At 37.6% G+C, this 14,751-nt stretch overlaps 2 protein-coding genes across 2 annotated transcripts; both read left to right on the top strand.

Annotated features, from left to right (window-relative positions):
• The first annotated feature begins 774 nt into the window (after nucleotides 1–774).
• On the top strand, nucleotides 775–2,073 carry LOC121774958 (polygalacturonase-like). The gene is made up of 2 exons (XM_042171882.1): nucleotides 775–907; nucleotides 988–2,073. Exons 1-2 carry the CDS (start codon nucleotides 788–790, stop codon nucleotides 2,071–2,073), a joined length of 1,206 nt encoding a protein of 401 aa, XP_042027816.1. The 5' UTR covers nucleotides 775–787.
• Nucleotides 2,074–12,260: 10,187 nt separating this feature from the next.
• Nucleotides 12,261–14,738, top strand: LOC121790302 (charged multivesicular body protein 7). Its single transcript, XM_042188558.1, has 6 exons — nucleotides 12,261–12,759; nucleotides 13,132–13,317; nucleotides 13,403–13,533; nucleotides 13,741–13,909; nucleotides 14,114–14,243; nucleotides 14,347–14,738. Exons 1-6 carry the CDS (start codon nucleotides 12,322–12,324, stop codon nucleotides 14,592–14,594), a joined length of 1,302 nt encoding a protein of 433 aa, XP_042044492.1. The 5' UTR covers nucleotides 12,261–12,321; the 3' UTR covers nucleotides 14,595–14,738.
• The last annotated feature ends 13 nt before the right edge of the window (nucleotides 14,739–14,751 follow it).

The raw sequence follows: 14,751 nt of genomic DNA, 5'->3' as shown, positions 1-14,751 counted from the left end.
TTTGGCTCGATAACAAGATTGAATGACCACATTATCAAAATTATGCTTGGCGTTAATTTCTTTAAATTAAGTACTCCCTTCATCCCTGAAAATCTGTCACATTTAATTTTCTGAACTCATTATGAAAAAATAATAGCTAAAGCGGAAAGAGAAGGTAAAGAAAGAGAAAATAACGTAGATGAGACTCTTCTCTACATTATTTTCCCACTTACGTTAGCCTCTCTCTACTTTAACTATTTATTATCCTTTTACAAAACGAGTGCAGAAAATAAAATATGACAAATTTTCAGGGATGAATGGAGTAAATAATCAGGTTATTGACTAGATGTTCTCATTTTGGCTAGTAAAATCAGAGGATTTGGGTCACGTTAGCTATATATGAAAATATATTGATACATTTTTATTAACAAAATGTAAAAACTGCTCATTTAGGTTAATAAAAAAGCTTAAAATCTTAAGGTATTGATCAGCATTGATCAAATACTAATATCGATCCTTTTTTATATACTCCACTATACATAGTATGAGATGTAATAAATCCTATTACTGATAAGTCAAAAATAATTGAGCAATAGAGGTAATAAGATTCCGACTTAAAAATAGAATAATGGACTAATGGTAATCATTGAAGAAATGTGGTAAGGTTCCAACTTTTATGTAGAGTTGACAAATTACAAATATATTCAACCATCCAAATATAGGATATACACTCCATTATAAATTCGTGAGGAACATAATGTGAAATCAAAACAAAACAAAAAAAAAAGAAAAACTTCATCCATCCATCATGAATACAAAAATGATATTACCTGTGTTAATAGTTTTGCAGTTACTATCGAAGGCAAATTCTCTGACGGTGTTCGACATCACGAAATATGGAGCGAAGCCAGGTGCAGACATTAGTGAGGTAATTAATTCAGTAGAATTTGATTAAACTTCATAATTTAAATAATTATTGTTTCTAATTATAGATGTAAAAATGTGTAGGCACTGCTTAAAGCATGGAAGAACGCGATCGCATCAACAACGACAAGCCAGATCTTGATCCCAACCGGTGATTGGATATTGAGCCAAGCTCGCATGCTCGGGCCGAACAAGGCTCCCATCAAGCTAGAGATCAAAGGCAACCTCAAAGCCTACGCAGACCCAACCAAACTCCCTGTGAAGACCTCTGAATGGGTCACCATCAACCACGTTAACTTCCTGACCATCTCTGGCGGCGGTGTACTCGACGGGCAGGGCCAGCAAGCCTGGAACTGCAAAAAAAACAACAACTGCCCCAAGCTCCCCATCAATCTGAGCTTGAACTTCATCAACAACTCCATCATCCATGACATCACCACCAAGGACAGCAAGAACTTCCACGTCAACTGCATCTCCAGTCACAATATCACGTTTAAGCACTTCACAGTTATCGCCCCAGGGGACAGCCCTAACACCGATGGCATCCACATAGCCCGAGGCAACCGCATAAGGGTCATCGACTCCGTCATCAAGACCGGCGACGACTGCATCTCCATGGGGGACGACCTCAGCGACGTGCTCATCAAGAACGTGAAATGCGGACCAGGTCACGGTATTAGCATTGGTAGTTTAGGAGGGAACGCGCAGGAGAAAGACGTGAAAGGGATAACCGTGCAAGGGTGCACTTTTGCCAACACTGACAACGGGGTAAGGATCAAGACATGGCCCTCTGCCCCAGCCACACTCACGATCTCGGACATTCGTTTCATCAACCTCACCATGGTCAATGTCAGAAACCCCGTCATCTTTGATCAGCAGTATTGCCCGTGGAACCTCTGTTCCTTGGATAAACCTTCCTTGATCAAGATTAGCAACGTTGAAATCATGAACATCAAGGGTACCACTACCACCTCAGAGGGGCTTATCTTCACATGTAGCAAAGCTAAGCCTTGCGACAATATCAGGATCGGGGCCATTGATCTCAAATACATTGGAAATACACCCGCAACCATCACCACAAGATGTGAAAATATTAAGCCCATCTTGTCCGCCAAGCAAAATCTCCCGGTCTGCTCTGGCTCTCTTGCTTCCAAGCCACCACCTGAATAGTTCTTTCTCTTTTTCTCATCATTAAATTGTAATCACTAGAAAAATGAAAATTAACAAGGAAAATTCCATTTTTGTGATAGAAGATCTCACCCTCTAATTTAATTACGATTGGAATGAAGAAATTAATTGATTGGAGGGCAAGAAATCAAAGATGAAGTTATGGCAAGAATAATGAAGGAAATCAATTAAAGATTATGAAAAATCAAATAAAGAAGATATTAGTAGAATTAGAATATATTTTCCATGTATAGCTAGAATCGAAGCCTATAAAAGATTGTGTAGTCTTTATAGTTTTTCGTCTTTTACTTTCTGCAAAAATATTTTATTTTCCATATTTTATTTTTGAACATGGTATCAGAGCAGGTTCGATACATGGATCAATCCGTCTCTATAGAGCAAAAAAAAACCCATCGAAAAAACATCAAGTAAGAGGAGGCTCTGCAGCTAGCAAGAGGCTGAAATTCTACCCAGTAGGAATTTTTCACCAACAAGGTGATGGCAAAGCAAGATCCGACGGTAGGGAAAACATTTATTGAAAAAGTAGATATTGTGATTAAAAGTATTGGGGCTACTACCTTGTTATTGTTTTCATTATTCTTGCTCGATCTAAATACATGGATTATTCTCCTAAATGAATTTCTTCGTTCGAGATTTTGATGACTGGTTAATAGGGGAGTTCCAACACTTGTTCAACACTTTTACTGCAATCCGTACAGGACATTGGCGGATCCAGCTCATGACAACGGGGTACAACTTTACCCCTAAAATATTACTCGCTCGTTTAAGAAAGTTGAGTCGTATTCCTTTTTAGTCCGTCCCAACAAAGTTGAATCATTTCTTTTTTTAACAAAAGATAAAACATGTAGTCACTCTTACTTTATTCCATCATTTACTTTACTCTCTCTTATTTTTCCTACTTTTTTCATCTCTCCTATTTATTTTATATAAATTCTTAATCTCCATGCCCAAAAGTTTTATCTCAACTTTCTTGGGACGGAAGGAGTACGCTTTAACATATAATTGTTTCAACAACTAACCTGAGTTCGAGTCCCGTTGTTATTTAGTCAATTTAGTTCCTTTTCTTTTATATATTAGGTATTACTGTATTTTATTTTCAATGTATTATATTCATGTATTTGGTTTGAAATTTGCACTAAATTTAAAAGTTCTGGATCCGCCAATGGTACGGGATTTGACTGGATTACATGATTGAATGATAACACTAGCTAATGTGCGATCTAAAATTATGGATGGTGTTAATTTAGGGGTAATTACACCCCACATTCAAAATGTTTTAGAAATATTTCAAATTAGTATAAAATGTTTTAAGTAAACTTGAATCATACAAATAATTTCATTAGTGTTTTAAGTTAATACATTCCGTTAAATATTTTAAGCACCGTTAGTTAATTTTGTAATCTATCCAACTTATCAGCATAATAATAGAATAATCAGTATTTAATATAATTAATCACTAACTTATAAATTAATAATTTTTGTGATAATATTAATAATAAATATTGTTGATCTTTATTTATTTTCGTTTGGTATAAGTTGCGTAATCCAATTAGAATATTGCTGATAAGGAAATTGTGATGTTGCCATGTTCTAGTTCTTCGCCCATTTTTATAGATCTTAGATTAAGAAGGCAGTTTTTTACCTCCTTCATAGTTTATAAACATTTCTTTTAACTCTCGTCTCGAATTATATTAAAATTATGCACTTTTTGTTTTAGAAACTTTTTTCTCTCTAATGAAGTGAGATCATTCTGTTAGTAATTCTTGTGTTCATCTAATTAGCGCAGCGGAAATTGCATACAAGAATAACAGATGTAGATTCATAATCATATTGCAAGTTGAACATGTAATACACAACGGAACTAAATCTTACTTGTTGTTGTGTTTTCTTCTACGATTGTGTCCTGCAAGTTGAATCCACTACTATCGAGGTCCACGTGTATTCTGATCCGATGCAGGAACAATTCCTCGGTACAATCGCTCTATAGAGAAAGCTAGGAATTCTCTACAAAGCTTTTCGTATTTTCTCTCTAATGTTACGATATTTCTCATCCCCCACAATGGAGAATAAATAACCATTATATAGACAAAGAGTCATTAGGGTTTCATGATTGTTGGGCTTATGGACTAATTATAATTGTAGCCCAACTATAATTATTTAATCCATATTAATCTAATCTAGCCCATATCCTTTCAATCTCCCACTTGGACTAGCATTAGATATAATACGCAGTTCCAACTTTGTACCCTTGAGCGGATCAAAATACACTTATAGTGTGACCCTTTAGGCCCTCATTATCGACGACGATCTAATCGAAGTCTGCACAAAACTCTTAGACTGCGTTGGCAGCGTAGCTCGATATATGAAGGACGTTTACGTGAATTCGGTAAACAAGCCTTTACACAAAGTTTATAGTAACATCCTTTCATTCACGAACCACCCGATTGAGCCTAAGATTTGTCATGTGTCATCCAAATAGCTCAATCACTTTATCTCATCTTTATTAAATGACTCATTCGATCATATTCAATTACTTTAATTGAATATATCTTTGCATTGGCCAATGACTTAATGGTCAGGTAATATAGAGAATTTGAGTGTTCTCTCGAAATTCTAATCGATGAATGAATCTCACTCTTGGCTCAACTACCATTTCCATTTATCTTATGATGTACCCAACACAAGTCCGTGTCTTAATCCTCCGAGGGGAGGCAAAGCGTTGGACAAGATCAAAGCACACCACTCAACAAACAAAATGTGTAATGACCTCAGATCCAAGGACTATTACATACTTCATGTACTAATAAACTGTAGACACTTAACAAAACAGTTTAATAGTAGGGTATACCAATACTCTCCAAAGTATACCATGTGTCCATCACGAGTATCTAATATCTCATAGTTGTAAGAACAACTACATTCTCGAAGAATGTGATGCAAACCTCATGCTAACCTATAACATATCATCAATATCCCATTCTTGATGATCATTGATTAGGGCTATTTTAGAATTATACTATATCTTTAATGTCTCACACCATTAACGACAGTCATAATTCAAGGGAACAAATATTTAGAATAAAATCAAACATTTAAAACAATTATTCCAATAAGTGCACAAAACCCATAGGAAATAAAATTTTCATATAATGTGATCAAGTAATATTGTCTCAACATAAAATGTTTCTAAGACATATAAAACTGTAACTCCCACTGATTCAAAGCCATCTACCAACATGCATAACACATAAGCTCTCTAAGTGCTTGTTGTGTTTTGCTATACATAACGGTTTGGTGAAAAGATCAGCCAAGTTATCATCAGTGGGCACTCTTTCTAATTTTATATCGCCTCTTTTAATTATTTCTCTGATCAGATGATATCTTCTGGGAACATGCTTGTTCATGTTCGTAGCTCTGGGTTTTTTTTGCTTGCGCAACAGCACCAGTGTTGTCACAATACAAAGATATTGCACTATTGGCACTCGGAATGACACCCAGTTCTTTAACGAACTCTAACAAAGCAACAACTTCTTTGGCAGCTTCAGATGCATCAATATACTCGGCTTCGGTGGTGGAATCGGCAGTTGTACCTTGTTTGGAACTATTCCAACTCACTGTTCCACCATTGAGGACAGAACTTATCCAGACTGAGACTTATAGTCGTCATGGTCTGTTTGGAAACTAGCATCAGTGTACCCAATAACTGATAACTCTGGTTGTCCACCATAGACTAAGAAATATTCTTTAGTCCTTCTAAGGTACTTAAGAATAGTCTTAACAGTTTTCCAATGTTCCTCACCGGGATTTTGCTGAAATCTGTCAGTCATGCTAAGCGCATAGGCCACATCTGGCCTAGTAGAAATCATGGCATACATAATAGATCTTATAGCTGAGGCATACGGGATCCTTTTCATGTTGTCTCTTTCTTTGTCATTAGAAGGACAATCCTTCTTTGACAATACAATGCCATGTCCCATAGGAAGAAAACCTTTCATAGAATTCTCCATTGAGAAGCGCCTTAGCAACTTGTCTATGTAAGTGGATTGTGATAATCCTAACATCCTATTTGGTCTATCTCGATAGATCTTAATTCCAAGGATGTAGGAAGCATCACCCAGATCCTTCATCATAAAGGAACTAGACAACCATTCTTTCACGGATTGCATCATGGAACGATCGCTTCCCATAATCAAGATGTCATCAACATATATGATAAGGTATACGACGTTTCCATTTTCGCGTTTACTATAAACACATGGGTCCTCTTTGCTTCTGACAAAACCAAACGATTTGATTGTTCTGTCAAAACAAATATTCCAACTCCTCGAAGCTTGCTTAAGTCCATAGATGGACTTCTTTAGCTTGCACACTGCATTCGGCCTTTCTTTCGATACAAAACCTTCTGGTTGTGTCATATAGACATCGCCTTCTAATTCTCCATTGAGAAATGCGGGTTTGACATCCATTTGCCAAATGTCGAAATTGTAGTATGCAGCAATTGCAAGTAATATCCTAATGGACTTGATCTTAGCAACTGGCGAAAAGGTTTCATCATAGTCAATGCCTTCGCGCTGACTATAACCCTTTGCCACTAACCTAGCCTTGTAGGTTTGTACTTTGCCATCTGCATCTCTCTTCTTTTTGAAGATCCATTTGCAACCTATGGGGTAAACCCCATCTGGCAAGTCAACTAGTTCCCAGACTAAGTTGAAGTACATCGAGTCCATTTCAGATATCAAGGCTTCAAGCCACTTCTCTCGATCGGTGTCTGACACCGCCTCGGTATAGGTCTTAGGCTCATCGTCGTCTAAATCAACTTCATCATCTTGGTTCTCAACCATTAGATTCAGTCTCTCAGGTGCACGATGAATCCTTCTAGGCCTATTGAGTTGGTTTTCTTCTGGCTCGGGCTGTTCATTCTGATTGTGAGTAGGCCCAGGAATATCACTATGATCTTCTTGAGGTAGAGGTGATGCAACTATTGTATCATCTTGTATTTGATGCATCTCATTGTCTTGAAGAGGTTCTTCGAGAGTCCCTCTAAGGTCTCCTCTAATAGTATTTTCCCCTCCCAATAGATCATAAAAAACTCCCACTGAGTTATTGTTCAAACCATTTGACAATACATCATCCTCATTGTTAACTTGTGGTTCTTGAATTTCTTCAAGATCTACCGTATTTTGACCTTGTTCCTTGCAGACATAACTGTCTTCAAGGAACGTCACATTCCTTGATGTTATCACCTTGTGATTTTCAGGACAGTAGAAATCGTATCCCCTAGTTTGTTTAGGATATCCCACAAAGTAACACTTCTCACTTTTAGATTCCAACTTATCAGTCATTTGTTTCTTAACAAAAGCTGGACAACCTCAGGTCCGCATATAGTTAAGACAAGACTTTTGCCATACCATAACTCATATGGTGTTTTCTCAACTGATTTAGATGGAACTCTATTCAGAATGTAAATAGCAGTCAATAAAGACCCCAGAGAAATAAAGGAAGACTAGCTAAACTCATCATGGATTGAACCATATCTAATAATGTTCAGTTTCTCCTTTCAGATACTCCATTCATTTGTGGTGTACCAGGAGGTGTCCAGTCCGACTGAATTCCAAGCGATTTCAAGTAATCAAGAAATTCTCGGCTCAAGTATTCCCCTCCTCAATCTAATCGAAGAGTTTTTATACTTTTCCCAAGTTGTTTCTCAACTTCACACTTAAACTCTATAAATTTCTCAAAGGCCTCAGATTTGTGTTTCATAAGATACACATATACATACCTTGTCAAATCATCAGTGAAAGTAATGAAGTACGAATAACCACATTTTGCTTGAGTTGGAAACGGTCCGCACACATCTGTGTGGATCAACTCTAGCACATCATTAGCACGCACCCCTTTCCCAGAAAGTGGCTTATTAGTCATCTTTCCTTTGAGACAGAATTCACAAGCACCATATGATTCAAAATCAAACGAATTTAGATAGTCTAACTTTCTCAATCTCGCTATCCTTTTCTCATTGACATGACCAAGTCTACAATGCCAAAGATAAGTAGCATTATCCGTATTACATAGCTTAAGTCTTTTATTTTGCACATTGAGAATATCCCGTTTGCATTCAAGCATATATAATCCATTCTCTAAAGCGGCATTTCCATAAAACAATCCATTATTAGAAAACGAGCACCTGCTGTTTGCAAAATGGAAGGAAAAACCTTCGATGTCCAACATCGGAATGGAAATAATATTCTTTGAAATAACTGGAACGAAATAACAATTATGTAAATCTAGTCTATGTCCTGAGGGAAGATCTAATCTATAAGTTCCCACGCGTTCGGTAGCAACTTTTGCTCCATTTCCAACACGTAGGTCTACTTCCCCAGGCCTCACTTTCCTGCTGTCAATTAAACCTTGCACATTATTACAAATGTGTGAACCACAAGCTGTATCTAATGTCCAGGATTGTGAGTTATTCATAGACATATTTATCTCAATGACAAACATAGCTGAGCTCCCACTCATTGCACCTTGTGCCTTGAGTTTTGGGCAGTCTCTCTGCCACTCCGTGAAATTTGACCTAGTCAATTTGTTTGTTTCCATCATACACTCATAAGATAAGTTTGACATATTATCTGAACAGAAAATAAAACGAAAAGCAAATTAGAAAAGCATACAAAGATCACAATCACATCACTAATCAAACAAGGGTTTATTGTATTGATTAGCTCCCACTAATTTTAACATATATTATGTCCCCCAAACATAAAATACGAATTTATATCTAATATAAATTTTAGTGGTCCAAGATCCAAGTCTATATTATTGCAGCCTCTGCGAGGGCTGATGACTACAATAATATCACCAGGTAGGCCTCCAAGCCAATTGTAACAACAATTTTACAATTCTTGGTTTATTAATCTAATTAATATACGTCCATAAATTATTCTGGTTGCGAGGGCTACTCAAAATAATTTAAGCAAGTCAACCCCATCACACGATGCCAACCATGCATCCATGAATGAGCCTAAACCTTGTAGATTTAGAGTAAACGCGAGGGCGTAAAACTCGTGGTCGAAAAGGCTAGGAGCATCAAACAATTGTGACGGACGACGCGTTTGTTTCAAAACAAGACTTATATTTTATGGGGAAGAGTGTGATACTAGTTTTTTGTGAATATAATATCTAATATTAAATTTCAAACAATACTGGGCGCCGCCTACCCAGGCATAGTATAACACGGACTACAAATACTGGGCGCCGCCTACCCAGACATAGTATAACACGGACTACACATACTGGGTGCCGCCTACCCAGACAATAAAACGGTCTCTAACTACTATAGTTAAAATAAATAAGCATAAAATCAAATAGCATGCTTATCACATAAGATATCAAATAATGCTCAACAAAAAAATCAAATTTTATTCTCTAATTAAATGTGGATTTAATTATTTATATTAATTCTAAATTAATATAAAATTATAAAATATTAATCCAATTAATATTTTATTACAAATTAAACGTTGACTAACAATTCATATTAATTCTAAATTAATATATTAGATATTCAATATTAATTCCAAATCAATATTAAATATATATGGATAAGCACCTTCTTTGCTCTTCCTATCCATGGGCTATCTTCTGGTGCCATAAAGATTAGGCATTAAAAGCTACTGTTCCAGCCCAATAAATCCACCTAATTCCCTTCTTCACACATACACACACACGATTAGATTCAAAATTCGACATTGCAGATTCAAAATCACGATCAATCGCGATCGGCGATGAAGTTCGGGAAGAGATTGAAGCAGCAGACGGAGGAGAGCTTGTTTTGCAGAAATTGGTCGATTTGTTGCTTGTATCGATTTGTTTTTCGGATCAGCCGGAGCCGTCCCCGAGAAGCCAGTGGCCTCCCACCGCCGCCGCGCCGACGGCAGCGGCAGATTCTCCGGCACGATCGTTTCAAGCGAATTGAGCTGCCACGGCAAGCAAGCTCTCTTGTCGCTCCATCTTGGAGCCCCGACGGCGATCGCGGACGGTTGCATATCCATCGCCATAGCTCTCTCCTGATCCCCAACCAACGCGAAATCGCCGCCTTCGAGACCGATTATCGCGCACGTTAAGCGAAGGATGCATCGACTCCTCCACAATCGATTTGTTGAGAGTCGGAGAGCGTGAAAGTTGTTTTTATTGGGGGAGAAGGTGGTGTCGTGGAAGGAGTAAAAGAATTTTGAAATCCAATTTCAGAATTTTGATTTCCAAAATCATCCACAAATTAATTAAGCAACAAAATTAATTATGAATCGAGCCCTGAGCTCTGATACCACTGTTAGAAATTCTTGTGTTCATCTAATGAGCGCAGCGAAAATTGCATACAAGAATAACAGATGTAGATTCATAATCATATTGCAAGTTGAACATGTAATACACAACGGAACTAAATCTTGCTTGTTGTTGTGTTTTCTTCTACGATTGTGTCCTGCAAGTTGAATCCACTACTATCGAGGTCCACGTGTATTCTGATTCGATGCAGGAACAATTCCTCGGTACAATCGCTCTATAGAGAAAGCTAGGAATTCTCTACAAAGCTTTTCGTATTTTCTCTCTAATGTTACGATATTTCCCATCCCCCACAATGGAGAATAAATAACCATTATATAGATAAAGAGTTATTAGGGTTTCATGATTGTTGGGCTTATGGACTAATTATAATTGTAGCCCAACTATAATTATTTAATCCATATTAATCTAATCTAGCACATATCCTTTCATATTCTCCATTAACAATACTTCATTCACTTTTTCTCTCTATCTCTATCTTACTTTACCAATTGTGCATTAAATTAAAAACCGTGTGTTCATCATAATTGATAGCTTATAAAAACTTATGATAGCACGTATCCCCTTTATGCAGGAATTCCAATTGATAAGGTTGCATCCAATCAGGTAATGAGGTGTGGAAACAGCGATAGAGAGATGGTGATTGAGATGTCGAGGAGGCTAGGGTTTCTGAGCGGAATGGAATCAGAGATAATGGTGGAGGCTCATGTGCAGGGGCTGCCGTTTGGGAGGGTACGATTTTGGATCTACGAATATCACTCAAATCTGGGGGCAACGATGCTGCGCCACAGGCTCACACCCCCTCCGAAAGTGGCCTACAGCCTTCACCGCAAGCTTTCCTCGCTTGCATCAAGCTTCAGGCTGTGGTTCCTTGCACAGAACTGCTGCTTCAAGTTTACAACAATTATCACTTTGGGGGATCAACCAACACCGGGGATAATTACATATTTCATATAAAATGTTTTACTTAGTATTCCAAAATAATACATTCCGTTAAATATTTTAAACACCGTTAGTTAATTTATAATTTATCCAACTTATCATCATAATAAAAGAATAATTAGAGATTTAATATAACTAATCACTCTAAAACAGTCAATATCAATTCTTCCGGCAATTGATCGTGATTTTAAAAAATTCTAGTTTTTTATTGTATGCTTTATAGAACACGTTATAAAATAAGTACATATTTCATCTTTACAAAATGACTAATTTGAGCTTCAAACAGCCAATAAGTTTCGACCAAAAGATTCAATATGTATTTAGTTGTATTCTCCATTATTACATGATAAAGCTTCGACAATAAAATGCAATTCGCTAATTTAATGGTGAAGCGTGGTGATTTTTTTTCTCTGTGTTTTTCATTTTTGTGAGTAATAAAAATAATTGTATTTGAAATAATTAATGGAAAGTTTTAATTTAAAACTTTTTGTACAAATTTGAATCATTGATGAAACTTTTTGTATGTATGATGTAATTGGAAGTAACGGTGTTAGTGGAGACTTAACGGAACGTATTATTTTGGAACACTAAGTAAACTTTTTTGTATGAAATATGTAAACTTAGTACTTTTTATATTAAATTGAAACAAATGTAAAACATTTTGTATGAAATATGTAATTATCCCACCAACACCGCTATAAAATAATTCTCTTCATAGTATTCATTTTGAAATTTATATTCTTATTAGATTGGATAGGAAATTTCATCAAACATGTGAAAGAAATTGGAAATAAAAAACCAAACATGTACTGGTTCAGTTATTATATTAACTATGCTTTTATTTTGGTATCTTTTGTTTTACAATTCAAATTTAGAATAGACTCCAATTTTAATTTTCATAGACGACATAAATCAACGAAGCGAAGGCTAGAATAGACTAATTAGTAAATGGAGGAGGCAGAGGAAGCGGCGGCGGCGGCGGCGGCGGCGTTTGTGAGGAGAGAGGTGGAGGACTGGGACGAGGAGGTGAAGAGTCGAGCGCGATTCAAAGCGCTGAGCGGGCAGAGGTCGGATTGGGAGGCGCGCTACTGTTTTTGGAGGGATTTAATCGTGAAGACAGCTCGACACCTCCGCGTCTTAGTCATCCGCCCTTCCCGCCTCACCCGCCTCTGGTTCCGCCGCCGCCCCGACGGCCTCTCCCCTTTGTGCCTTGATCAAGTGCTCCTTGAAATGCACCGCGCCGGAGACTTGCTGCTTCCTCGCGCTTCTTCCTCCTCTTCTCGCCTCCCTCACATTTTCCGCAGGGCGCTCGATTTTCTCCCCCTCGGCGATCGCCGCCCTCTCGCTCTCACCGCCGACTGCTACATTCTCGCACCGCTCTTGGAGGTAACCATTTTCATGTTTTTTTTTCTAGGGTTAATTGCATATACGAACTACACCTAATTTTTGCCCCAATTCACAATTTTGTGGAATTTGGCTCGCGTTGGCCAATAACTCAAAATTTTGAAGCCACGATTGGAAGTGATTAGAGAATGAAGGGGCGATTGAAACTATATCCTTTTATTATGCCGGAATTTGAATCTCTCTACCACATACGGTTACAAAAACTATCGTTGAGAGCTTTCCAGCACCTTTAGATTTCCCATTGGCGTTTCATGTATTTTTGACAGTGGGTTAAAAACTGAAATTTGGTTATAGTTTGTTTGTGCATTTGCTGAAGGTTAACCCTTCTTTCTAAGTCTCTTTAGTTGAATATAGGAACGATCTGTAGAAGTAATTACCAAATTGTCGGAAAATTGTTGGACTAGTACCTGTGTTGTCACCATGGACAAGTTTGGGGAAGTTTGTGCGGGCTCTGAGGAGGAACGACTTGCCATTTTGGATTACTTGGAAACACGCGGAAGAGCTACACGCCTTGTCATCAACAGACCTCATCCTATAGAGGTTGCTGCTACTCTTATGCATAATAACTTTCTGGAATTGGAAATGATGGAGTTTGACTTGTTTCTTTTCCATTCTGGTGATGCAGGGTGTTAAATTGTGTATTTCTCCTGCGGCAGCTTCTGCTGCCTCAACTACGGATTACAGTTTACTGCACTTAACTTGGACTGCTGAGAAGCTGGGGAAGCAGCTTCATTTGATTGACCAACGATATCAAAAGTAAACATTCTGAGCTTAGTACATTTGTGGTTTCGTTAGGCTAATAGACATTCACATGTTAGTTAAACTGATTATTATAGCTATGACTATTCATATCATGTTTCTCAAGGGGTTCCTAACTTCTCAAGAAGGAACAAGTTACTGTTGTTTCTTCTTCTTTTTTTGGTTGATGTTATTAACCTAATTACTGAATTGGGCTCTGTGCAGAAGTAGGGAGTCTGCTATAGCATCTCTTAGAGAAGCAAACAAGAAACTTGCCCTGAGACATACAAAAGAACTGAAGCTGGCATCTCAAAGTAGAGAGAGGTGCTCGGCACTATTGGACCAGGTGGAGAAAGTTCTCCAGGCTATCACGGATGCTGAGTCCTCCAAAAAGGTTGATTTTGCATGCTAATCTTATTTCATTATTCATTCGTCTTGGCTCGTTGGATGTGATGTACAAAGTTAGGGATGTCTTTGTATTGATGCTTGATATGGTCCATAGCTACTGAAGCCTGTTCAAGTACAGCCTGATATTTTATTCGATAAACATAATTCGATGCTTCGTTTCATCAGTCTTAATCAATATGTTCTCATACAGGTGGCGGAAGCCTTGCAGAGCAGCAAACGTGCTATGCAGGAAAACCAAGTTAACATTGAAGAAGTTGAACAGTGCCTGCTGGAACTTGATGAGAACATTGATGCACTGAAACGACTTGATAACGCTCTAGGTAAGCATTCGCTATCAGATCGTGCTGAGCATGTTAACAAAATCATATGCTTACATACTATGGTCATTATATATATGCCTAACATGTGACTATAATTTTGTAGAAGCAACTACAACATATGGTGAGATAGATGATGAAGATATCGAAGAAGAATTTAAGACGCTGCAGCTGGAGCTAAACAGCACAAAGACAGTTGCAGCAAAGGCTGAGATATCAGAAGAAACTGAAACAGATGCTTTGAGCAATGTGTTGTCGAATCTTCGTCTCAAGAGTGAGGAAGCCAAGAAGGTGGAGGCAGAATGTTGCACAGATGAAAATATGTCAAATGATGGAGGCCTTGAAGCGGCTTGAATTTATGTAAACAGATAGGATAGGTAATCCAAGTGTTGGATTTTATGTAAATGGGTTGATAATATATGTATGAAATGCGAATGAGTTCAATAGTCTTGTAAAAACATACATTTTTAGGAAACAGAGGGAGTATTAGTAAAACCATCTGATATGTAAT

This window comes from Salvia splendens, chromosome 2 (assembly GCF_004379255.2).
Source record: "Salvia splendens isolate huo1 chromosome 2, SspV2, whole genome shotgun sequence".
In the NCBI taxonomy this organism is placed as follows: domain Eukaryota; kingdom Viridiplantae; phylum Streptophyta; class Magnoliopsida; order Lamiales; family Lamiaceae; genus Salvia; species Salvia splendens.
This window is presented reverse-complemented; position numbering and strand designations above follow the sequence as displayed.